This window comes from Terrapene carolina, unplaced genomic scaffold, assembly GCF_002925995.2.
Source record: "Terrapene carolina triunguis isolate 2854851 unplaced genomic scaffold, T_m_triunguis-2.0 Scaffold148, whole genome shotgun sequence".
In the NCBI taxonomy this organism is placed as follows: Eukaryota; Metazoa; Chordata; order Testudines; family Emydidae; genus Terrapene; species Terrapene triunguis.
This window is the reverse complement of record NW_020664499.1, coordinates 7,610,332-7,636,410: the sequence shown is the minus strand read 5'-3', so window position 1 is coordinate 7,636,410 and position 26,079 is coordinate 7,610,332. Positions and strand designations below refer to the sequence as shown.

The 26,079-nt window shown below is 44.8% G+C and overlaps 1 protein-coding gene across 2 annotated transcripts in view; it reads left to right on the top strand.

The window, feature by feature from the left end:
- The first annotated feature begins 292 nt into the window (after window positions 1–292).
- Window positions 293–26,079, top strand: part of LOC113406890 (vinculin) — a 113,405-nt gene continuing 87,618 nt past the window's right edge. For both annotated transcript variants that reach the window (XM_026653735.2, XM_026653734.2), the window contains exon 1: window positions 293–460. In XM_026653735.2, coding sequence (XP_026509520.1) covers window positions 293–460 — 168 coding nt within the window. The remainder of the gene's footprint in view (window positions 461–26,079) is intronic.

The following is a 26,079-nucleotide window of genomic DNA, read 5'->3' as shown; positions in this document are numbered from 1 at the left end:
CATGGCTCCGCCATTGGGCGGGAGCGGCGAGTGGGCGGGGAAGGGGAGGGGTAGGTTGCACCGTTTGAAAGCCCCTGCCGGGCTGCGGGAGACGACGAGTCAGTGGGGCAGACGTTGCTGAGTGAGGAGTGCGGCGAGTTCGAGTCCCGCGGCTGGCCGAGCCGGGAGTTCTGTCGGGCCGCTGTAGTTTTTTCGCGGCGTTGGTAGGGGAGTGGCGCCTCCGCCAGAGAAGAGAGTTTCGCCAGGAGTTTCTCTAGAGTTCGGGCTCCGGCCCCCTCGCCACGCCGCCGCCATGCCCGTCTTCCACACCCGCACCATCGAGAGCATCCTGGAGCCTGTGGCGCAGCAGATCTCCCACCTGGTCATCATGCACGAGGAGGGGGAGGTGGACGGCAAGGCCATCCCGGACCTGACCGCCCCCGTGGCCGCAGTGCAGGCTGCCGTCAGCAACCTGGTCCGGGTGAGTGTGGGACGAGGACAGCCAGGCACCCGCCTGGGAAGGGCTTCCCGCGCCAGCCGCTCCCGGGCCCGGCTCCCCTGCCTCGAACTTCCCTCTCCGCTTAGTGCCAACCCCTGCTCGCTCCCTGACCGTGTCTTTCCTCAGCCCCCATCCCCTCACGCTCCTCCCCCTCCCCCAGCGCCCAGGGAGGGGAGCTGAGGCAAAGGATACTCCGTGTGCCCTAGTCACCCGCCAGCTCCCCTCTCCTCAGGGCCTCCAGTCACTCTCCTCCTGCCCCCGCTCTAGCCTCCTCAGGGTGCGGTGAGAAGTGATAGCGCCAGCCACAGGGCCACTCGCTCTGATCCTGCTCTTCCAATCCCTCCTTGTCACAGGCACTCTACAGCTCTCCCCTACGTATGGGGGACAGCTCCAGTCCCTCTCTGTCTTATTTTCTTTAGCCAGGGTTTATCAAATCTCCTCACCCAATACACTTTGCATCTATATTTTACATTCACATACACACACAGTCCACTTACAGTAACGTGCTCCTTTCTGCATGGCAGAAAGATGCTGGCTTCCTAAGTGGTGAAGACGTTTCAGTTCAGAAATAATTGGGTCCAACATTGAAAAGCTTTTCTTCGGTTTTTATTTAAAAAATACACCAGATTCTTTGTTTAGTTCTTGTTTGTCCCTTGAGTTGTTTTGTGAGTTCTGCTGATTGTTCAATAGCCCCATATGCAACAGTTGCTTAAGATCTTAATGGCTTAAAAATCTATTCTTTTTTATTTTATGCACTCTTTTCAGAGGCAGTAATGCACCATAATTATTGGTATCTGCATCATGCTTTCCATATGGTGAAGGATACATTTGGAAACCGCTGATGGATATCTTTGACCTGATGATGCATAATCAATCTCTTAGTTTTGTCAATAAAGTGTTTACCTCTATTTTGTAAATTGCTTTCTCCCTGAGTCCAAGTGCTGCTTTGATGTGATAAACTGTTTTCTTTTTTTTAAGTGTGTAAATCAGTAATGATATTTGTGTTCCTTTGTAGTGAAGAGGGTTGCATAGTTAGCACAGCTGTTGGTATGTGTGGAGTCAGGACTTCTTGTTTGTTTCAGATAAAAAAGCTGGGATTGTGTTTTTCAGCAATGAGTTACTGCTTCCCAAAATACTAACCTTACCTAGAGCCAATGAAAAGTCAATTTTAATCTTTGATTTTTTTTTTTCAAGTGTTACCTTCAGAGTGTTACTTTAACAGTTTGCCATGTCTTCGTTGCTAACTGACTTTGTGTCTGGGAAGTCCAAAAGACTGGAAAGTATTAAAATGTTTTCATTGGATTTCAAACACTGATATTAAATTATATCTAAAGAATAACAAATTACAGATCGGCAACAAACATGCACGTTTTGCTTTGTAAATCGTTAGGTTGCTGTACCATTTCCTATTTCCACAACTCCCTAGAGATTGCACATATCTCTTCCTCGCACATCTGTGGCTTTATAGAGAAGAGGAATTACTCCCATATCACATTCAATTCTTCATTTTTGTCATTAATCTTTTAAGATGCTCATAAAAAGAAATTTCTGCCTTGTCAACATAAGTTCTTTAAAAACTGGGACACAACTCTTTGCCACCTTCTAAGCATTAATCTGCACAAAAAAATCCTGTTCATTTTAGAAAAGATTTTTTTTACTACTTTTAATGTGGTACTGCAGCAGGACACAACATCTATCCTGGAATATTAACTCTACTCCTTTTGTACATACAGATAAATATTGGATGACTGCTATACTAATGCTTCAGAAAATAAAACAAAATCTATTGTTTAGATTGAATGTCATGCCAAACAGGACTGACTTTCAAGCTCAGACCATGGGGCTGCTGGGAGATATAGGGGAAAAATACGGCAGGAAGGCCTCTAGAAAGGATATGTGGATTGTATGATTACAGGCCATCGTAATGCCCTAGGAGTGCCATACGGTACTTATTACTGTGGTATTACTAGAGCCCTGCAAATCTGCAGATATCTGTGGACCACATTTGTGGATTGGATGAGGATATAAATTTTGTATCCGCCCGCGGCTCTAGGTATTAGTACTCACTTTTAACTTTAACTTTATTACATTGTAGCAGTATCTGTTAGGGAAAGAATCTTGGGCACAGAGTTTTAACAATAGTGATGTATTCTCTGGAATATCTGTGCTTTTTGCTTAGCTACCTCTGGGCAAAGGAATTTAGTGTATAGGCTCTGAGGAGGTGAACCCTAGGTGTCTGGGGTAGTTATACGCTCATTTTTCTTTCAAGGAGAATTTTGTAGTGAAGTTTTGTGGTGTTCACTGTGTCAAGCTAGTTTGATTTCACTTCATTATGCAATCATTTTATTATGGAAAGAACTTTAACTGGATAAAAGTAGATTCTGTTGGTAAAAAAGTCACAAAATGAGATTCTCTTATTCTTGACTATTAACACCACTAAGTTTGTCTTCCATTTTGGGCTGTGGCTATGGGAGGCATCCCAGCTTCATTTAACAAATAGTTGTCCATTAGCTATATGGAGACCACCGGTCAGGGATAAACCACTTCCTCCCCTGACGAACCAAGAGACGCACCCCACCCATGTACCTATTCGCTACACCAATACTGACTTGGATTCTAAATACATTCTATGGGCGGCATACCCGAGATCACTTATTCACTGATGCTTTAAAAATTCCCACACCCCAATCTGGGTCTGTGCTGGTTATGTACTATGTATGTATCTTGTGAACCTTGTAACCGATACTTGTAATCTCTCATAACTCAAGCCTGACCCCAGATGTACAGTACCTTTCTTCTTAACTTGTGTAAACTTGACTTTAAACATTAGCTTTTATAACAAGTATGGTTTCTTCCCTGTGGCCATGTGGCTTTGGCTTGCTTCAAAAATACAGAGCAACTAGAGATGGTGTTGAGTCAGAAATGTTCCTGAAAAAAGAAGGTGCCTTAGGTGTTCTAGAAAGTGTTCTACCAAACCCTGTTGTGGAGAAGGAACTAAGTGGTTTGAAAACCATTTGATATGAGATGCTGTCAGAGAGTAAATGTTAAGCAAAGTTGTAAGATGGGTATGTTACGGGACAAAGACTGAAAAAAAACATATGCCAGAGGATGCATGGAGACACAGAGATTTGGACTCCTGCAGGGACGGTCCACCCAAACTGCTCTTTAGGAACATTGTGTGTTTGAATTTGAAGACTCAGCAGCTGGAGAGAGGGAGCAGATTCATCTGTTGGCTCCTGTGGCTGCAGAAAGGAAGCTTTTGTGAACGTATGCAGTCCCTATTACAGTATAAACTAGGAAGGTTACTGAAAGTTTATTGATCTGTTGTTTACTCAAATTAAATAAAAGTTTAGTGTTTTGTCAAACTTAGAAGTTTGAGGCATAGTCAATTGGTAGGTATTGAAGAGATCTGCAGGACCCTTGACATAGTTAAGAAAAACAGCAAAAAAGTAGCCCAATATTTACAGGCAAGTGTCCTGAGATGAAGATGGAGGGATAAAAAGGCTCAGCTGATAATGTGGTGACATTGAAATTGAATAATGTGTGTGCCAAGGAAGGAGCAGGTTGTGCCACTTGTCCACACTCTGGAACTTCCATTGCTAATATCAGAATTTTTTGTAAAAATTATAAGTGTAATCAACACTCATAAAGAAATCACCTTGAAGTTGACCTTTGACAGAACATCCAGTGGGTTACTAGCTGGAAGACTTACGCCATGTACTATCAATGCTCAGATCCCATGCGGAGTGTTTGGAGAGAAAGGTGGGTGGCTGAAGCTTCTTACACAAAGGTAGTATTTTTGTGGGGTAAAACTAAGGCCTGGTCCACACTAACCCCCCACTTCGGACTAAGGTACGCAAATTCAGCTACGTTAATAACGTAGCTGAATTCGAAGTACCTTAGTCCGAACTTACCGCAGGTCCAGATGCGGCAGGCAGGCTGCCCCGTCGATGCCGCGTACTCCTCTCGCCGAGCTGGAGTACCGGCGTCGACGGCGAGCACTTCCGGGATCGATTTATCGCGTCTAGACAAGACGCGATAAATCGATCACAGAAGATCGATTGCCTGCCGCCGAACCAGGAAGTAAGTGTAGACGTACCCTAAGACAATGATGGAGAAGCTTCAGTTTTAGTACACAACTGACACAAATTGAGGCAATACACACCTCTCTAAATTAAGCAGTCTCTCTGTAGATTGAAGAAGTCAGTGCTATAAGTAGTTTATGTTAGAGGGTTTCCTTTGCTGCCAGTGGGCTAAAAACGAGAGTCCCATGAAATCCTTTTTGTATAATTTTTCATTTAATTTTTCAGGAGTTTCTTGTATTATCCATCTTCTTTACCCATCCAGGGTTGGGTCCTGCACCAGTGGGGTGTGTGTGGAAGGCCGTGATGGGGGTGGTGTTGCAGAATGAGCCTGCCCCAAACTCACCCAGGAGCTGTCGCATGCCGTTGGGCCCAGCTCCCCGCTCCAGGCATTGCAACCTGGCTCTTGGGGGTGATAGCATTGCCCAAGTTTGGCCCAGCCACCTTTCCGTCATGATTACTGGCCCGCTGGCCCAAACCTGAGCGGGACTCAAGGAACAGGAACTGCTGCTGCAGGGTGAGTTTTTTGTTTCATGTTGCTTTAATCACTGGGTTTTGATTTATTTGGGGGCTCTCTTAACTGTGAAACAGAAAGCTTAAACTGAGCAGTAACTGGTGTGGTGAACAGGCAAGTGTATTTGACAGCCCTATTCAATTTATTTGCTTTGTAAAATGAAGTTCAAAATTCTAACTCCGGTCAAACTTGACTGGACAAAGTTTAGCATAATGGTGATGGATAAAATGAGTTTCTAAAACGGAGTCACTAGTTAATCTACCATTTTAAGAGAAGTTATAGTACTGTGAAAAATTACCTGTAATTAGGAAGTAGTTTAAAAAATAAGCTTTGTGAACTGTCTTGCTGGGAAGTCTTTGGTCATGGACTGGTTTCTTCATAATTACATACACAGAATTATTGCTAGGCTGTGAATCTGTAAATGTATCTTTCAAGCTAGTAAAACTAAGGTAAATAAATCATATGCTCAGACTGAATTTTACTTATAAGTGCATTCAACTACTAGTTTGTACTGTGTTCTGGATTTCTATTAGTATTTAAGCACAGTGGTTTTTAGAGTTAAAATAATTGTTTTGCAGAATTGAGGGAATATCTTTTAGCCTTTCAGCAACAACCCCAAATGAGCATAGAAGGTTATTATACATCAGTAAGTGCCTCATGAGAGGTTGTAGATATCTTGGCCTGCAGCTGTGGTAATTTGAATACTTTTCCCTTGTACATACTGTATAGCAAAAGAGTAATTATCTAAAATTGATTAAGCCAGTTCTAGCCACAAATAATTATCAGTCGTAGATCAGTGGGGATTTCTTCAGTAAACACGGCCTTTAGATCTCCGAAAGAGGTGTGTGTGTTTGTTTGCGCGTACTCCAGAAAAGACCGGCTTAGGCTTTTAGAATTAAATGACAGCTTCCTTCTACAACTAATACCTGTCATCTGGGATATCAGGGGTGGGCGGGGGAGGGTGAGGGGAATGTTCCATGAATAGAACATGTGTGAGAATGAAAGGTGCTGATACTGCTCATGAGATGTTTCACACTCTCTAAGATATACCCCTAATAGTTAAAATAAAAATAACATTACCCAGAGAATATCAGTTTTATCCAAATAAAGTGCTGCTTCTTGCCCTGTCCCCCACAAAAAGTCATCAGTTCTATACTCTTCCTGCTCTTCCTCAGTTCTATCAGTCCTTGCAGCCTCTTGCCCACTGTCTTTTAGATCATCATGCTTTCCCTTTCCCAGTACCTCACTTACGGCTTGGCTGCACTCGCAAGTTGGAGCGCATTAAATCCGCCCCAGGCGCCCTAACTCCTGAGATGTCCACACTGGCAAGGCACGTAGAGCGCCCAGACTCCACGGCTGGAATGCCACTGGTAATCCACCTCCACGAGAAGCAATGAGCTCGCTACGCCCTGGCTGGAGCGCCTCTGTGCTAGTGTGGATGCCCTGGTCTATTAATGTGCTCTGATTGGCCTCCAGGAAGTGTCCCGCAATGCCTGTTCTAGCCACTCTGGTCATCACTTTGAAGTCTACTGCCCTGCCCTGCCCTCAGGTGACCAACCATCAGACCCGCCCTTTACATTCTCTTGGAATTTTAAAAGTCCCCTTCCTGTTTGCTCAGCTAGGCCTGGAGTGCTCTCAGTGCATCTTTCCAGGTGACCATGCCTCCACACACCAGGCGATCCCCAGTATGGAGCAATGGCAAGGTGCTGGACCTCATCAGTGTTTGAGTGGAGGAAGCTGTCCAGTCCCAGCTGCGCCCCTGCCATAGGGAATTATGATACCTACGGGCAGATATCAAGGGCCGTGATAGAAACGGGCCATGACCGGGATGCACTGCAGTGCAGGGTTACAGTGAAGGAGCTGCAGAACGCCTACCACAAAGCGCGGGAGGCAAACTGCCGCTCTGGTGCTGCCCCCATGACCTGCCGGACAAGATACTTGGGGGCGACCCGACCTCCACTCTGAAGAGCACCATGGACACTTCAGAGGCTGTGGCAGCCCAGAGTACAACAAGGCAGGAGGAGGAAAGCGGGCGTGAGGGTGCTGAGGAGGAGGGGGGCCCAGAGCCAGAGGACGGCCCGGCATCCCTAGATGCATGCAGCCAGGAGCTGTTTTCAAGCCAGGAGGAAGGTAGCTGGTCGCAGCGGACTGTGTTTGTGGAAGAACAAACAGCAGATGAGGTGCCCGGTAAGCGGCTTTTATTTTGAGATGGGAGTTGTTTGGTGCAGGCTGTTGGGGCAAAGAGGGTTGCAGAAAGAAGGGTTAGGGCTGCGTGCATGCCTAGATGTGGAATAGGGCGTTGATGTACTCTCTCACATCGTGGTAATCGGCCTCTGTGATCTCATCGAAGGTCTCGTGCAAAAGCTGGGCAATCCGCTTGTGCAGGTTTCTTGGCAGAGCTACTGTGCTCCTTGTCCCAGTAAGGCTAACATATCTGCGCCATTGTGCTGTGAGGGTCAGGGGGACCATTGCTGCACACAGGCAAGCCGCATAGGGCCAGGTCGGAAGCCGCATTGTTGCAGAAGACCTTCCCTTGCTTCCCAGGTCACCCTCAGCAGCGAGATATCTTCCAGGACAAACCCATCCTATGGAAAATGTGGGGACAGTGTTCAGTATAGGGGCCCCCTGCAGCTGTTGGCTCTCCCCAGGGCACAGGACCCCAGAAGACAGTATGGCCTTGGAACAATCAGTCCGCTCAGCTTGGGGCAGGCAGTTTGTGCTAGTGTGTGTACTGTGCTTGTCTAGATGTTCGGCCGAATCATTGCTCTGTCTAGTGTTAACAATGCTGCTTCTGTTAAATGTTGCATTTTGGCTTTACAGATGCAACCTTGAGATCCCAGCCGTCCTTGTTATCAATGGCCGAAAGGCTGCAAACACTCAGGAAGCGGCCGCGAAGAAGCAAGGAGGACCTTCTGCATGAAGTCATGCAGCGGTCCCTTACTGAAAATAAAGTACAGGAGTATCGGGAGACCGAAAGGAGGGTCCACCAGGAGAATGAGGATCGCCGGCAACAAACCATGGAACGGCTCCTAAGCATTATGGAGCGCCAATCGGCCTCGCTGCAGGCACACATACGGAGCAGATCCATGCCCGCCACCCCCTCCCCTGCAGCCCTTGTCTCAAAACTCTTTCCATTGTGCCCCCACTTCACCGCCAACCCACTTTCCCCAACTTCCGGTTTCTGATTGCCACCAGCTGCCTCCAACACCTTTAGCTTCACCGCCCAGCCCTGCAAACTACGACCCTTACCCACTGCACTCTACCCCCATCACCATGCATTTTAGCCAGCCTGAAGTACAGAACTCCTTGCACGGCACTCCAGACAGGAAGGCGGAATATAACAGGACATATGGAAATCTGTGATTGTTCTGTTCCCCACCCCTTCCCCTTCCCTCCTCCCACACAGCACAGATGTGTCATGCCATGTGTGTTTCTCCAGCAGTTGTTTCTTTTCAATAAATTAATTTTTTGGTTTTAGAAACATTCTTTATTGCTTTAAGTAAAAGATAGCATAGCCCAGGAAAGCAACAGGCACTGCTAATACGTAGCAAACACAGATGTCTACTAGTATTGGAACCACTGCACTTCAGTAATGTTCGGTGCCCTGCACGGGAGTGGTGGCTTTCAGCATCGAATTGCTCCCTCAAGGCATCCCTAATCCTTATGGCCCCGTGCTGGGCCCCTCTAATAGCTCTGGTCTCTGGCTGTTCAAATTCAGCTTCCAGGCATTCAACCTCAGCGGCCCATGCCTGAGTGAAGCTTTCACCCTTCCCTTCACAAATGTTATGGAGGGTACAGTACGTGGCTATAACCATAGGGATGTTGTCGTCGGCCAGATCCAGCTTCCCATACAGACAGCACCAGCAGCCCTTTAAATGGTCAAAAGCACACTCAACAATCATTCTGCACGGACTCAGCCTGATGTTGAACTGCTCCTTGCTGCTGTCAAGGCTCCCTGTGTATGGTTTCATGAGCCATGGCATTAAATGGTAGGTGGGGCCTCCAAGGATCGCAATGGGCATTTCGACTTCCCCTAGGGTGATATTCTGGTCTGGGAAGAAAGTCCCAGCTTGCAGCTTCCTGAACAGGCCTCTGTTCCAAAAGATGCATGTGTCATGCACCTTTCCAGACCAGCCTGCGTTAATGTCTGTGAAACGCCCATGGTGATCCACAAGCGCCTGGAGAACCATCGAGAAATACCCCTTCTGATTTATGTCTGGTGCCAGAATTGGAATATATGTGCCATCTATTGCCCGTCTGCAGTTAGGGAAACCCATTTGTGCAAAGCCATCCACAATGTCACGCACATTGCCCAGAGTCACAGTTCTTCTGAGCAGGATGCGATTAATGGCCCTGCACATTTGCATCAACGTGGTTCCAATGGTAGACTTGTCCCCTCCGAACTGGTTAGCAACCAATCAGTAGCTGTCTGGAGTAGCCAGCTTCCAGATTGCAATCGTCACACGCTTCTCCACGGGAAGGGCAGCTCTCAATCTCGTGTCCTTGTGCCGCAGGGTGGGGGCGAGCTCAGCACACAGTCCCATAAAAGTGGCTTTCCTCATCTGAAAGTTCTGCAGCCACTGCTCGTCATCCCAGACTTGCATGACGATGTGATCCTACCATTCAGTGCTTGTTTCCCAAGCCCAAAAGCGGTGTTCCACGGTGGTGAGCATGTCCATGAATGCCACAAGCAATCTCATGTCATATGCGTTGTGTCAACATTGTCTGACTCCTCACTGTCACTTTGTAGCTGAAGGAGTAACTCAACTGCAATTCATGATGTGTTGTCGAGACCCATCAGCATATTTCTCTGCAGTTCGGGATCCATTCCCACAGACTGAAAGGGAAGACAGAGTGTGCCGTACAAAAAAAGGTTGAAAGATGGCACCAAATGTGGACGGAAGCACAGGTATTGCTGGATGCCCCACCTCCTCCTTCCCACAAGCCTCCATGCCGGAATGGGAAGAGGTGCTCTGTGGGATAGTTGCCCATAATGCAGCATTCCGAATGCCAGTGCAAGTGCCACAAATGTGGCCACACCACTGCGCTTGCAGCTGACAGTGTGAACACATGGCAGCACTTTCCCTGCTGTTGTCTCCGAGGGCTGGTTTAACACCCGGTGCTCTACATATGCAAGTGTACCCATAACCTGAGGCTCCTCTACCTGGCAGCTGTTACTTGGAGCAGCAGTGGTAGCACATGGGTTGTCTTGCAGCCTTTGCTGATAGTAGTGTCAGACAGTGGTCTCTGGGTGTGCTGTGATTATTTTGTGGGGGAAGGGGAGGAAGCAGGCCCTCCTTAATGTGTGCTGGGTTGTTGGGTATTGGGGGTACCCTTTGGTTCTTGGGGTTATCCCTGACTGGCAGAGAGGTCTCCTTCAGTTTATCTGTGTGTTTGTGTGGGGAGTGTCGCAAGCTCATAGACACAGTTCATTGGTGGATGCACAAGGCTCCCTCCCAATCACAACTCTTCAGACTCTGTGCTGGGGCTTAGCAGACAGGAATAAGCAGCGATAAGGACTACAGCTACAGTGGCTGTGAGACTACCACTCAATAGCTTGTCCCTGTCTCCTGTTTTCTTCATGTGCTTCTGGAGGAGTTGGCAGTGCAGGTTGTGAGAACTATATGGTATGTACGCCTAGAGGCATTGGTGGGGGACACAAGCAGGGATCTGCAACTGTTGTCACAGTAAATAGCAATAGTGGGCATGCTCAGGTCTGAACACTGTTAATAAACTGAAATGACGTGAGTGTTTGGAGGGTTGATTGCAAAACACTTATTTTCCATTTGTCCCCCGTCTCTCCCAGTTTATTTGATTTGTGTGATTATAACTCCAGTATGCACAAGGCAATCTTAAAGGTTTTTGCAGGGACTTAGTTAGATGATTCATTGGGATAGCAATGAGTTTGCAATGGTTATCTTTGGAAGGAAAAGGCCTTGAGAATTTTTTAAAAATGGAGGTTCTCCTTTGTGGGCCTTAACAAAGGATGTTTTGAGGTAACAAAGGACTTGTGCATACCCCTTCCAGCTCATCAGTGCTTAATATTCTTGACTTTTTTTTAACCTGTAGGTGTACAATCTTACATGCGTTAAAAAGTAGAGTCTTGATAAATCTGGTACTGGAACATCTCACTAGGATCAAAGAAACCAATTCTTAATCCAGCCCATCTGGATTCTGTTGTATTCCTAAAGCTACTGCCAAATGAAAAATAACAGCTTGCTAGAGGAGTCCTGCCTAGCTAATGAGAAGATAAAAAAATTTCACTGTAGGTTTGTATAGCTTACACTTGTGAAATACAATTACTAGATCATATATTTTATTTAAGGAGAGAACTTTTACAGGTGTAACTGTCTGAGTTTTCTATTCAGAAAGGGGTTGAAAACATCTGTTTTTCTTCAGTGTACCTGCAATTGCTTGATAATTTAGTGATCTTTAGACATTCTTTGTAACCAGTGGTCATCTGTTTTGATCAAGTAAGTTGATATTTTTAGATGAATAGTCAAAAAGAAAGAAACCAGCTTTGTGGTAATGCCGGTACACATCAGTAGCTAGTTCCTTGTTTTCATCATTTGGGAGCGATCTGTAAAGGAGATGAATCAATCCTTCATTTGAATGGAAGATAATCTTTTGTTCTGTTGATATGTTCTATGACTTTTTTCTTTCAGAAAGGATGGAAGAGAATAGTAAGAAATCTTCCATTTCTTATTTATGACTGTAATTGTCTTTAACTATGTTTCAGTTAGCTAAACAATTAGTGATTGTCTCCTCAACTTGTTCTAGGCAGAAAAATTGGGAACTTTGATTAGTAACCTGAATGTGATTGACTGGACACAGCATATTGTCAGCATTCTGAACTGCTACATACTACCCATGTTACAGAAAAATCTATAACTTGCAGCTAGTCTGAGTAGTCATTTGAAAAGCTGTCTTTTAAAACATTTTATTCCTTACCTGTAACTTTACTGTATTGTGGTGAGACTATTTTCTGTCTGACAACTTTTGTGGCCAATAGCTTGCTGCATATCTGATGCAATGTGTGGAAGCAGATACCTATACTTAATTTATAACTGAACCACTGTAGTAGGAGTTGAGTTGTTAGAGCCAGGTTATGTCTGAGGTGGTTGGTAGGTTGAGATGGGTCGAGGATCAGTGTGTGGATTGATGTGGCTTGGTGATAACTTATGGAGCGTCGACGTGAGATACGTAGCGCTTTGTAGAAAGCGTGTGTGTGTGTGTGTGTGTGGGGGTGGGGGGGTTAAATTCTGAAGTGCCATCACGCTCTTGCTACATTATTATTTTTTTTTAAGAGAATTTATTAAGTTGGCTATGCTGGGCTGGACAGAAAACTGTTCGGAATGTCTTGGAAACTGCAGAATACCAGTGTACTACATCAACTCGCCAAGATGTAGCAGTTTGTTTTACAGCTATTTTTCTCCTTATGGCTGGAATTTGGAGTGTGTAGCTGCTCCTTGAGAAGATTGTGTAATCTGGGTGAACAAATGGTGTTTTTTAACACCGGTTGGCCAACATGTATTAAGATTTTTAAGCACCACGTAGCACCTAATTACTAGAGACTTGCATTTAAAAAATGTTAGTTGGTTCTGGTGAACTTTCGTACGTTTCTAGTTCTCTTGTGTTCCAAATGTGGTGTTAATTTGGTCTGATATTAAAATGTCCATTTCCCATGTTAGTCCCTTCTTCAAGGACAGGGAACAGTTCATAGCGCTCATTTGCTTCTGAATGAGAGTTTGTGGCCATCCACTTCAATTCATCTGATGTTATACCCAAGATCACTTTTTGAACTTAAGGCAACCCAGGATCTACCCTGCCCTCCCCCCGAAGCCCCGCCCCGCTCACTCCATCCCCCCCTCTGTCGCTCACTCTTCCCCACACTCACTCACTTTCACCAGGCTGGGGCAGGAGGTTGGGGTTTGGGAGGGGGTGCGGGATCTGGGCTGGGGCTGAGGGGTTTGCAGTGTGGGAGGGGGCTCCAGGCTGAGCCTGGGGCAGGGGGTTGGGGTACAGGAAGGGGTGCATGGTGCAGATTCTGGGAGGGAGTTTGGGTGCAGGAGGGGGCCCCGGGCTGGGGCACAGTGTTGGGGTCCAGGAGGGGTGTGTGGGGTGCTGGCTGTGGGGTGGGGGTCAGGTCTGGGGGTTGGGGTGCAGTCTTCCGATGGGCGGCACTTACCTGGGACAGCTCCCGGTCAGTGGCGCAGCAAGGCTAAGGCAGGCTCCATGCCTGCCGTGGCCCCATGCGGCTCCCAGAAGAGGCCAATGCGCCCCTGGGGAGGTGGCAGGGGGCACGTGGCTCCGTGCACTGCCCCTCTCTGCAGGCACTGCCCCCGCAGCTCCCATTGGCCAAAGTTTCCTGTTCCCGGCCAATGGGAGCTGTGGGGACAGTGCTTGCAGGCAGGAGCAGCACGCTGAGCCCCCTGGCCGCCCACTCCTCACCACAGGGCTGCTTCCGGGAGCGGCGTGGGGCTGGGGCAGGCAGGGAGCCTGCCTTCGCGGCAGCCCTGCTGTGCCACCAGAGATCGCGATTGACCGGTTGGTGACCACTGGCCTAGACCATAGCTATAGGTATCTTGTTTAATGTTATCTGTTTTTTATATAGTCACATGATTTGCTTGCTTGTCATCTCCTTTTCTGTTACAAAGCTTTTTTATGTGTTGTTTCTAAATGCTTGCTTTCAGTTGCATTGAAGTCCATTGTAAATCTTCTCTTTAAGATGCACCTCATTACATGCAGAGTCACTGTCCCTAAGGATGTTTTTAGTCAGGTAACACTGCATGTCTTATGGCACTCACTATATTAAGAACATTCATAGTTGAAATGACAGCTGGAACAGAGAACTAGAAATAGACTGAGCCTTATCTCAAACACTGAACAGAAAGCCTCACTTCTCATTATCCCAAACTTAATTTATATTTCTCTAACACAGTATCATTCTTCCTCAGACCATTTGTCATTTTGAAGTGGATATTTGTAAGTCTTTTTCATTTTATAGTGAATTTCCTTCCCCATAAACTTAACATTTCATTCTTCTTGGGGTGTAGCCACTGCAGTTATGATGTTGGAGTCATACCACAGATGCTACTTCTAAATATAATGTATGCAGAGCGGTAGTTTGGGTCACTTCTCCTCTGACTTAGGGATAGTCATTTTTACATGTGGAACAGCTTCAATTTCAAATGTCCTAGTAGTTTCAGATATATGGATTTCTTTCACAAAGCCCCAGTTGCTAGACAGCTTCAAGTCTTAGATTATAATGCAGCACAGTTGATGCAGAGCCAGTTACTTGGGTTTTTTGTTACCAAGCTTCAAATATTCAAAAGCATACAGGGAGCTTATTCATCAAAATGACTCGGCATACTGAAAGGTTTTGAAGGGAGGGGAAATTAACTGGAAAAAATGGAGTAAACTGGCTTTTAATGCATTAAGGCTTTGATTTGGTGAAGAATTTATGTATAGTGCTTAAGGCATGCTGAAGTCAGCGAGACTATTCATATGCTTAAATTGTTGCTGAATCGGGGCCTTAATAAACAATAGTCTTTGGTTTGTGTTACAGTGGAAGCATGAGGACTGTAAAAATTTAATGATGGGTTGCGAGTGTTAATCTTCTCCTGTAAAAAGCAACAGAGGGTCCTGTGGCACCTTTGAGACTAACAGAAGTATTGGGAGCATAAGCTTTCGTGGGTAAGAACCTCACTTCTTCAGATGCAATCTTCTCCTGCAGGCCCCTGCCCCAAAATAAGGATGGAGAAAGCCAAATAAATATATTATTACTTGAGGAATTGGAAACTTTTTTCCCCCCTTAAAGCTATAGGCCCTACCCTACCTAATTAAAATGTTTCTGTTGACATATGAATGAAGTTTTAAAAAAGGCCCCACTCATGGATAGTTTCTCTCATGCTCATTCAAACACTGGTAAGCAATCCACTTTGATATAGAGTTCACTCTGCTGCAAGGGGTTTTAATTGCTGCAAAAGGATAATTTCTTCTGGCATTTATTGTTAATTGTAGAAGCACAAGCCTTATTAGGGAGCAATTTAGCATCTTGTTTGGGCAATAAAATAGCTTCTCGGCATGAAGAAAACATTAAGGTGAATTTATTTGGTGTATAAACTGCATTTATAATTTCTTGCCTCTTCAATATTCTGTAATATCAGTCAGCCCAGGAGTGGATCTGCCCTTTTGAATATATTATCTCAGCTTCTCTAGTCAAGGTCCAAAATAATGTATTGCTGGTATAGATGTATGGAGTCACAATATAAACAAGCATGTCTTAAAAGTTAGGGCCTGCAGTAGACTGGAGAACTGGAGTCTCATAAGAGTACTCTTGGACTCTGTGACCAGCACTCTTAACAACTCAAAAATTGGCTTCGAAAGTCTCCTTAGGTTTAAAGCTTGGAAACAGCTGCATTAGCTCAACCTTTCTCATGAGCTCAAGTCATAGCTGCTCTGCAAACCCATGAAAAAGCTTTAAACATCTTCTTTCTTGTTTTGGATAGGAATGTCACAGAGGTTGAGCCATTCCTCTAACCATACTCTTCAATTTAACTTAAAGAAATCTACAGGGTTACCATCAGCAGAGTCGGCTCCCATCCTGAGATGAGAATCCATACTGCTCTTGAAAAAGTTATAGCAAGTTGTTCTAACCTGCCGAACGGGAAAACTTTGTGCTACCATGGGCTCACAAGGTGCTCCTAATACGCTCTCCTTTATGTACAGTAGTAGTCGGTGGCATATTACCCTTGGACATGGCTATCAAAACGGATACCTGCAATACCTTCACTTGCCTCTGACAATTTTTTTGGCTAAAGCAATGTATATGAAATTAGTGACATCAGCCAACATTAATGCCTCCAAATGGGAGGCCTCATACCTGGCATGAACTCATGCAAGAAACTGGTATCACTTTTGTGAAGTCACTGACCTTTTTGTGACCTTTGGTTTTTATTTTGCCTTTTTGTGCATCACCTGTACAGTTACTCATATGAACTGCCGACCCTCTGCTCAGTGTATAGTGCATTCATCAATGTGTGGCTAAGGAAGTGAAGGGAGGAAATGGGAGAAGCCCCTAAGGGACTGTCTATACAGCTTTTTGGAGCCCTCGAGATTGATAGACTTGGGCTAGTAAGGCTTGTGCTCGTGCTCTCAATATAGCTGTGCTTTGAAGTTGCAATTTGGACTGGAGCTCTGGCTCTGAATTCCATCCCTCTAGGCTTCAGAGCCCAAGCTCCGGCCAAAGCTGTAACTTCAAAGCTCAGCCTGCACAGCTATATTTGGAGTGCAAGAGACAACCCGGCTAGCCCGTGTCTGTCAGCTCGGGCTGGGAGGCCTGGTCCCACGGCCTGCAAAATACTGTGTAGACCAGAGGTTCTCAAACTGGGGTGTGTGGAATGTGTTCTAGGAGGCTGAGGGGGGTGAGAAGCTTTAAGGGAAAACAACTGTGCACATTTTACCCACAGCAGTGAATAGGGGTCTACTTAAATCATGGAGAAATCCTACATATTTCACAGGTTGGTCAGAGCATAAAGAGCAAATTCTGTGGATGTGTTCATTCAGTTGTATATTCCATGCCACCCCTACTTCTGAGCTGCTGCTGGTGGAGCCTCTGCCTTCTAAGCTGGTCGCCCGACCAGCAGCTGTTGCTCTCCGGCCACCCAGCTTGGAAGGTAGCGCAGAAGTAAGGGTGACAATACTGCCCCCCCCCCCAATAAGTATCTCACTTAAAATACACATTACTGTATACTTAAATTACTCTGTTTGAATCAATGCCTTATTGTTTTTAACATTTAGTGGAAATTGCATGTTGATTTATTTTTTATCGGTATATGTACTTGTGGGGTGGGGGTGGTGGGGGGCATAAACTACTACAGACACAAAGAAAGGGGGGCGCAATCAAATCAGTTTGAGAACCACTGGCGTAAAGTATTGTAAGTGTCCTGGCTGATGAGGTTGGCAGCTGCTTTTGGGGAAGCTTTTAGAGAGGATGATCAGCTCTGTTGCTACCACTGAAGGAACTGAATGTTTGTGAACAGTTCAGAAGTTTTTGATTTAGATGGACTAGATAGGCCAAAAGTGTTAACATAAACCAGTGACTGTCCAATATAAACAGTTTTAAACAAGGTTCAGGGTTTGGCATGCAGAGACCTCAGCCTGCTTAGTACCATGGCAAGTACAACATTGAAAATCTGTGTTAACTTTTTATTAAAGATACAGAAAAGGAAAAAGTACTTGAAATGTAAAGTATTAAGTAAGGCTTTCATTTCAACAACATCCCTTGTTCCCTTTCCCTTCAGCTGGCGAGAGTTTTTAGAAGGAAACTCCTCCCACCCCCCTTGTCTGACAGTCTTTTAGATAAAAGATGGTAATAACTCCTCTTTTGGGGAGAAAAGGGAAGTTAGTAAGATGGGCTGGCGCTGTCATTGAAGTCCGATCCTGTTTCCTGTAAGACAAAACCAGACTCACACACAAGGGAAGAGAAGAAAATAGCAAAGATAGAAAATACAGCTTCTGTCTGCTGTTGACTTTCACTTGCAACCTCAGTGCTGGAGAAACACAGGAACATGTGCTGTGCCTATCAGCATTGTCAAGATCTGGTAACTTGTACCAGCATCGGGCTGTTGAGAGCATTGCTTTCAGTTGCTTTTTTCTGGTCACAGGCTTGCAGTAGTGTTACAAAATAGTGTTTTAGCCTTCTAGGCCGGACTCTTATTAGACAGAAGGAAAAAGAAGAGGAATAGGTAAGGGAAGAAATAAGATGGCGAAGGAAAAGGACATATGGGAGTGGGAGGGAAGAGACACCAAGTCTCACATTCCAGATGGTATTTGGGCCTTAGCTTGAGCCAGGGGAAGTGGCTGTATCATCTGGGTTCCTCTCTCTGGCCTGGTCCGGTCAGGACATCTCTCAGGATTAGGATGAAGAAGGTCCAGGGTCCCAGGAGATGGTGGCAGTCATGATGGTGATGTAGCCATGTAAGTGAGTGGGACTCACCCCTGCGGCGCCTCCTGCTGGTGGTCTCTGGGAATTAGCTCATCCAGCCTCTAGAGCACCCTCTGCAGGCTGGTGTCCCGCTGCAGGCCGGTGTCCCGCTGCCACTAGGCCCCCGTGTCCCTCCCGGACCCAGTGCCCTGTTACCTGGGGTGCTGCCCCCGGGCCATACATCCCTCAGTCTTGGGGTCTCCCCTCCCTGGGGAACCCCCACCCACTATCCCCACCTCACCTCAGTATCAGGCTACTGCCAGTCATCGTCTAGCCCCCGCGCTCTGGGGCAGACTGCAGTATCAGCCTACTCATCACTGGCAAGGTTGGGTTTGGACCTGCTGCCTTTGCCTACCCCTGGGCTTCCCTCTGCAACCCCCAGTATCCGTTGGCCTTCTGCTAGGCCGCAGCCTGGGGCTTTCCAGGCTGGAGCTCTCCAGCTCCTCTGCCTTTTCCCAGCCCTGCTCCACTCAGGTGCAGGTGAGTCTCATCTTATGCGGGGGTTCCGTTCTGCGGTTAGCGCGTAAAGCGAAAACCGCGTATAGTCAAAATTACATTGAGTTCAATGGTGGGCGGAATCGCCCGCACTACAGGTACAGTATTAAAATTGTTATTTTTCTCTTCTTTTTTTGTTTTTGTTTTTGCCGATTGCGTAAAGCTGAAATCGCGCATGTTAAATGCGCGTAAGATGCGACAGACCTGTACTTTGCTCAAGTCCCTGCAGCCAGGTCCCTCCCTCTCAAAGGCTAGAGGGAGTCTGCTGAGTTCCTGGCTCCCAGCCTCTTATATAGGGCCAGCTGAGGCCTGAGCTGGGCGTGGCCCAGCTGCGGCTGCTTCCCCAATCAACCTAGTAGCTGCTTTCCCCTGCAACCGCCCTCTCCCAGGGCTGTTTTAAGCCCTTCAGGGCCGGAGCGGGGTTACTGCCCCGCTACAAGCCAGTTTTTCAAAGCCTTCCCTTAAGGACCCCAAAAGGGGGCTTGATGGGCAGAATAGCCTAATTTCCAACACATCAGTTTTGGTGCACTGATTTCTGATTCCACGCTTCTCTTGTTTACCAGGCATGATCTTGACACAGGCCTTGAATTATTTCAGTAGGCCTTTTTGTTTGGACTAATTCAGTTTCTCTGTCTCCCTTTCAGATCTTTCCCCATCAATATTTATTGTTATGGGCTGACGTTTTATTAACTTTTACAGTTAAATTCACAACTGGGTTAAGTTTGTAGGCTGAGTTATCACAACAGTGTGAGTTTTGCACACAACAGACATCACATAACTTTTATGGCAGGGGTGAGCATTCTGATTCATGTACTGGTCTTCAAATTAAGAGATGGTTCAGTCTTAAAAGGTCTTTCAAATATATATAAGTGGTTTGATGTGGGCTTCAATTTCCTTTAGAGAGAGACTGTACACAGTGCATGCTATATTCCCTGTCATTGCGTACACAGGGGTGCATGGATCAGTGTTCATGTCGCACTCCCTGTCAGTACCCAGCCCAGGCTGGGGAAGCCAATGATCCAACCAGCGGACCAAATTTGGTGATGAATCCTGGTCACGTGCCACCTGAGGCATGTTGCACATACGCTAAGAAGAAGATTGCATACACATCCTTATATTATTTTTAATACAAACTTTATTTGAAATCAGACTCTGAACACTGGTTTATTTTTCTATGAACGATTTGTAGTGAACATGCTTCTAGTAAACTACACAAATTAAAGAAACATAGAATTGCACATAAACCTTTAGGGATCACTTCTATTGCAGCATTTTTGCTTTATGATAGGTTTCCAATTGTAGTAGTTTTCCCCCTTCCTTTTAATGTCTATTGGAGCTTTGACACTGGGCTCAAAATAATTGAGACTTCTATGCACAGAACAGCTAATAGGCTCTGCGTTGGATGAACAAAAAATGTTTTAAAGCTAGTAGAATGTCTTATAAATATCTCAAGGGTTGTGAACTTCTTCTTACACTGGAAGAACGATCCAATATTTCTCATTCCATACCCACGTGTACTGCTTTTTGAGGGGGAGAGGAACATTTGTTATACTGAATTAGTTAAAAAAGGTAATATAACACAATCTAACAAGGTTTGATTTGAGCAAATGTGGTTGGTTGTTAATCTCCGTGTTCTGATGTAAACATTGTGCTGTAACAAAGATGAGTAAGAGAGGATTCAGACAGCAAAATATTGCTTTGGCTGGTTTACAATATCTTTATACTTGAACGTCTTTGTGTATGCCAGTTTAAATTGTGTGGAGACACAGCAGCTGTTCTCTTGTTTCACTGTTCAGCAGGTCAGCCTTCAGTTCAGATAAATAGGAGACAGTAAATTGTGTATGGTAATTCCAAAGTTGTCTTGACTCCTTAGCAGTTCAAAAAGGCACAGATTGGTTCAAGGCAGTCTTCAGCTCAGCTTGGCACTAGTTAAACAGTAGAAAGCTTTGTTCTCTAGGGATAGTAAAGTCTTACAAAATGCACTTGCTATTCATGTAGATATTAAAAGTACTTGCTATTTTTGGATGGTGTTATCCTGCAATGAGCTTTCAAAGAGATGATGGGAAGCTTTTTAATAGTGACACACTGATGGCATTAGCAGATGATCTGTTCTTCACATTTAGCTTCTGGTTGTGAAAATAGTGAAGTATGATGGTACTCCAACTGGACTGACATCAATATTTTAATTGTAGAGCTTCTGATTTTCAGTTTTAACTGATAAACACTCATAAAACACCCTGGCACTTTAAAAAAAAAAAAAAAATCCAGTGTTTATTAAACACCAATGGCTACTTGTATCTAAGGTCTTGTCTGTACAAAGCAGTAATGCATATTCTATGGGGGTGTGATTTTTAAAGCACACTAAAGCGTTGCACGGTAATTGGTCTGTGCAGACCCTGCTGGCACTCACTAAAGGTTCCCTACAGTGCTTTAATGTAGTGAAACAGAACTTTGATAAAATACACTAAGAAATCGTACAGAGACATTACTCATTACAATATATACTACTGTAATGTATAATAGACTATTATTTACTACAGTATACATACAAAGAACCCCGAAAACCCTCAATTTTTGGACATTTATAGAACACTCAGAAATAAACCCTGAAAAATAGAAGCCCTATTGAATAGCCCAAACTGTGGCTGGCAAGTAATAGAAGTGCAGCTGTGGTCAGAAAAATGAACCTTTTTCTGGGGGTTGGGTGGGGTACAGCAAGGGCTTATGTTTGTCCCCTTTTGTCACTGTTCATGATTTAGGATAGATTAATAGTAACCGAAGGAGATTCTCTAAAGAAGAGGAAACTCCTGACTTGATAACGCCCTCTAGCAGGGGGACTGGAAGAGAAGTCATTTCAGGTTCCTCCCTCTCACCCTTGCCTTCTGGGAGAGTTGCACTTGACAGCATAGGCCTCACAAATTGTCAGCTTTGGACCAAAACCACCACTCCTATGCTCAAATGGTTTTGTAGTCTGCTGAAGACTCAAGCCTGATAGAGAAGGTATTGCCAGGCATTCTGGGCATCCAGAGAAACTGGGTAAAGCTTAAATAAGAACAGATCCATGTGGACTGGTATTGGTTATGACTAGAACTAATCTGCTCTTAACAGAGGGTATCTTCAAATTTCCTCACTCTGGCAATGAATTCCCCTGATCAGTACTGTATGGGAGGTAAGAGCAGGACAGGTATTCATTGGTAGACCATCTGTCACAGATCCACAGGATCAGTGCTATGTCCCCACCTTTGGAACAGTCTCTTGGAGGATCCTGGTCAATGTGCCAGCCCCCCAAGAGATCTCACCCTTCCTTCAGGGTAGATCAAGCAGCCTCACCACCTGCTGAGACTGAACCTCTGGCCTTTCAATACTCTTGTTTTACACCGTGAGCCCTGCTCAATGCCTCCAACTGAGGGCAAGCCTACACTACAAAATTCAGTCAACTTAAGTTACATTGACGTACAGTCACTGCAGTAATTACATTGATTTTGCATGTCCACACTACCCTCTATCTATTGGTGATGTGCGTCCTCACCAGGAGCACTTCTACCAATTTAATTGACAGTATGGAGCACTGACAGCTGCCAGGGGCCCCGCTGCCCGGGGCTGACAGGGGCTTTGGGCTGTCAGCTACCTGGGTCTGACAGCCGGAACAGTCAACACAGTGTGTACACTGTGAGTAAGCGCTATGCCTCTCACAGAGGTGGAATTATTAGATTGCTGTAGTAAATGACTTAGATCAGCAGGAGCAACATTGTAGTGTAGATGCGTACAAATTTAGGTCAGTGTAAGCTGCCTGATATCGACCCAACTCTGTAGCGTAGACTGGGCCTGAGATACTCCTGGTAGAATCTTGTACAGTCTTCAGAACTAATGCACCTCACCCAGTATTTGCGGTGATGCTGAAGCAGCGTTTTCAGAATAGTAGGGTTTATTAGTTAGCTGGAACACAGAACTGGAAGTCCTTAGGTTAACACAGAGAAATAAAGGTTAAAGCATTGTCCATTCTGGTCAGTCCAGACCAATTCGCCTGCCAAGCTGTAGTGAACTCTATTTTCAGGCTGTTTCTCTCACAGACTTCCTTCCTTAGTCAGTTCCCAGGTGAGAGAGCGCCTCCAAGCTTCTTCCAGAAGCCAACTCTTTATTCGCCTGCCTCCTGCTCCTTTGTTCTCGAGCTGGGAGTCTCTGCTCAGCTTACCTTCTGAGAGGCAGGGAAACCCACCACCCTCTGGGTCATTGGTTCGTAGGTATCAATGTTCTGGTGATCGGGTTTTCCATTGTCTTCTCGGATTTACCATTGATCCTCGTTGGCCTTGGACAATCCTTTAATGACCTATTCAGTCTGCTCAGAGAGCTAGGGGACAGATGGACACACACTCCCACCCCTCCCTCTCCTTCTTGGTATGCCCTGAGAGCAGACTTAGTTGAGGTCTACACTACCGCTTAAATCAATCTAATTTACGTCACTCAGGGGTGTGAAAAAGACACCCCCTGAAGGATGCAAGTTACAGCGACCTAAGTGCTGGCTACACTGGCTCTATGTCACGCTGACATAGCTTCTGCCTCTCGCAGAAATGGAGTATTTATGCCCATGGGAGAGCGCTCTCCCATCGGCATAGTGTCTTCACCAGATGCGATGGAGTAGCATAGAGTGTACATCTGTTACCAAGCTGCATACTAGACATTTGAATTTTTTTTCAGTTTTTTATAGCTTTTACTGCTGCTGCTTGTAAGTATTCTGCTGTTTGTGCATTTCCTGATGTATCAATTGTTTCTGTAAGGAAGACATTCCCTTCTTCTGTTGTCACACAAGCACATACAACAGGATCATTGTGGACATTGCTCCACCCATCAAGACTCAGGTTAACAATTTCACCCTCTAGACCTTTTGCACAGTGCTCAATTTCTCTTTCATACACTTTATCCAGCAATTTGCCTGCGATATCTGCTCTGTTGGGTGGACTGTATCCTGGTCTTAATGACTGAACCATGTTAATGAAGTGTGGGTTCTTAATCATACGGAATGGAGAGTTTGTTGCATAAACAAACCGGGCAATTTTTTCATCTATTTCCTCTTTTTGTAATCTGCTGGTTCTTGTCACAAACTTATCTATGGTTGTTTCTGGATGATGGAGTTTTTTTTTCTTTTCTTTTTTGTTGCAGGTGATATACTGTGGTTATGTGACATACATGATGTGACTGAAACACTATCATTGGCAGATAACTCTGAAACTATAGAAAATGATGGTGATCTTGAAGGTGGATAGTCTTCAGATTCCTGTATGTTGAGGATGGATTCTCCTAAACAAAATAAGTCAATGCAGTTATTTAATTATTATTACCATACTGCTCATTTAGTATTACTCATTGCATTCACTGACACTCAGTACTACTTTAAAGATGAAATTGTAAAAGGAAGATCTGCCTATTTCAGCTATTTATTTTTTTCACAACTGCATCTAAAATGATAGTACTGTAGAGTAACTACTATATTTTTTGCTCAAACATGAGAATTCAAGAATAGTCCAGAAGGAAGACAGGCAGTCCTTAAGAAAGAAGTATGAAATAAAAAAGTTTACCAACCTGAAAATCCTAAATGTTCATACACGTTCCTGTCATCATCTTCAACGCAGCTTCTTCCTGAGATGTTTTATTCGGGCAACCAGGCCTTGTATTTCTTTGTTGCACTGTTTGCATTTTGCACGCATGCCTGTCTTACCCACAGGTAGAGGAACTTTGTTAAAATATTCACAAACTGGGTCTCTTTTACGGCCTGCTGCCATTATAGGTTTTCCCTTCTAGTGAGAGAATGGTATGGTAGATCTCAAATCAATGAAGGCCACATTCAGTAAGACTTCTGGAATATGCTGCTCAAACAGTTTCACTTTTGTTTCTACTGCCTGTCCCTCCCTTCTCACATTTATCTCCAGACTTCTTCTCCTTGTTCAGATTTATTCCGCCCCCAACAATCTTCTATTCATTGAACTTTTTGAAATTTTGCACTTCTAGAGAGAGGTAAGGGATTGACTCTGTGTACACAAATTTGCTGAGGGACAATAGAGTTGAGGTCTGTTATTTCTCACCTCTCTATTATTTATTTAAAAACATTTTTGCTGTTAACAAGCATGTTCTCTGGAGACACAAATCCAAAGTTTGAGAACTGTAAAACTAAGCATCTCTGATGGTCTCTTCTAGACTGAGCACTGAGTCCCATTGGGTAGATAGAAAGATTAACCTAAATAATCTAGAAGATTGGGTCCCTAATCTATGAACTATTGGAACTCATTTACAAAACTTTTCTTAAACGTTACATGAATATATTGTCTCATACTATAGAATTAGAATTTATAATCCCTATTCCATGATGAGATACATTATAGCTCAAAGATATCTTAATTAAACCTATCATTAGATAAGTTTTTTCCTCAAAAAGCGTTTTATCAAAAAAATCTGATTTAAATTAAAAAAAATCAGATTTTTTTTTTCATCATTGATTTTTATCCACCCTGATTCCCAGTTACTTAGTCACACATTCTTGTAGTGTTACTTCTGCCAATAGGTAGTGCATTTTCCTAATGGTCTGAGCAGGGCTAGTACAGTCTGTGTGCCTCCTTTGTTAGCAAGTGTCATAGAAGTGTAGGACTGGAAGGGACCTCAATAGGTCATCTAGTCCAGTCCCCTGCACTCAAGGCAGGACTACGTAATAACTAGACCATTTCTGACATGTAACTTGTTATTAACCTGGTACTGCATCAGTGACCCTATACTTCCTGTCAGTGACCACCTCAAAGAGATTGGAAGGTGTGCGGGAAACATGTAGTGGCTCTACATTCCATCCTCCTCTTTGAGTTGCTGGCAGGTTGGCGTAAAACTACCCATGACAGATCCCATCATTAAACTGTTCCAAAGGAAATGTAATTTTGGTGTTAACCTGATTTTCCAGCCTAATGTTGATGATAATTGCTATAGCTTCTACGTAAGAACATAAGAACGGCCATACTGGGCCAGAGCAATGTTCCATCTAGCTCATCCTGTCTTCTGACCGTGGCCAGTGCCAGGTGCTTCAGAAAGAATGAACAGAACAGGTAATCATCGAGTGATCCATCCCCTGTTGTCCAGTCCCGACTTCCCCTAAACAGAGGCTAGGGACACTCAGAGCATTAGGTTGCAACCCTGACCATCTTGGCTAATAGCCATTGATGGACCTATCCTCCATGAACTTATCTAGTTCTTTTTTTAACCCTGTTGTAGTTTTGGCCTTCACAGTATCCCCTGGCAATGAGTTCCACAGGTTGATTGTGCGTTGTGTGAAATACTTCCTTTTGTTTGTTTTAAACCTGCTGCCTATTAATTTCATTGGGTGACCCCTAGTTCTTGTGTTTATGTGAAGGAGTAAACAACATTTCCTTATTCATTTTCTCCACACCATTGATGATTTTATAGACCTTTATCATAGACCTGATATTTTTAATCTTTCATCGTATGGAAGTTGTTCCATAGCCCTAATCATTTTTGTTGCCCTTCTCTG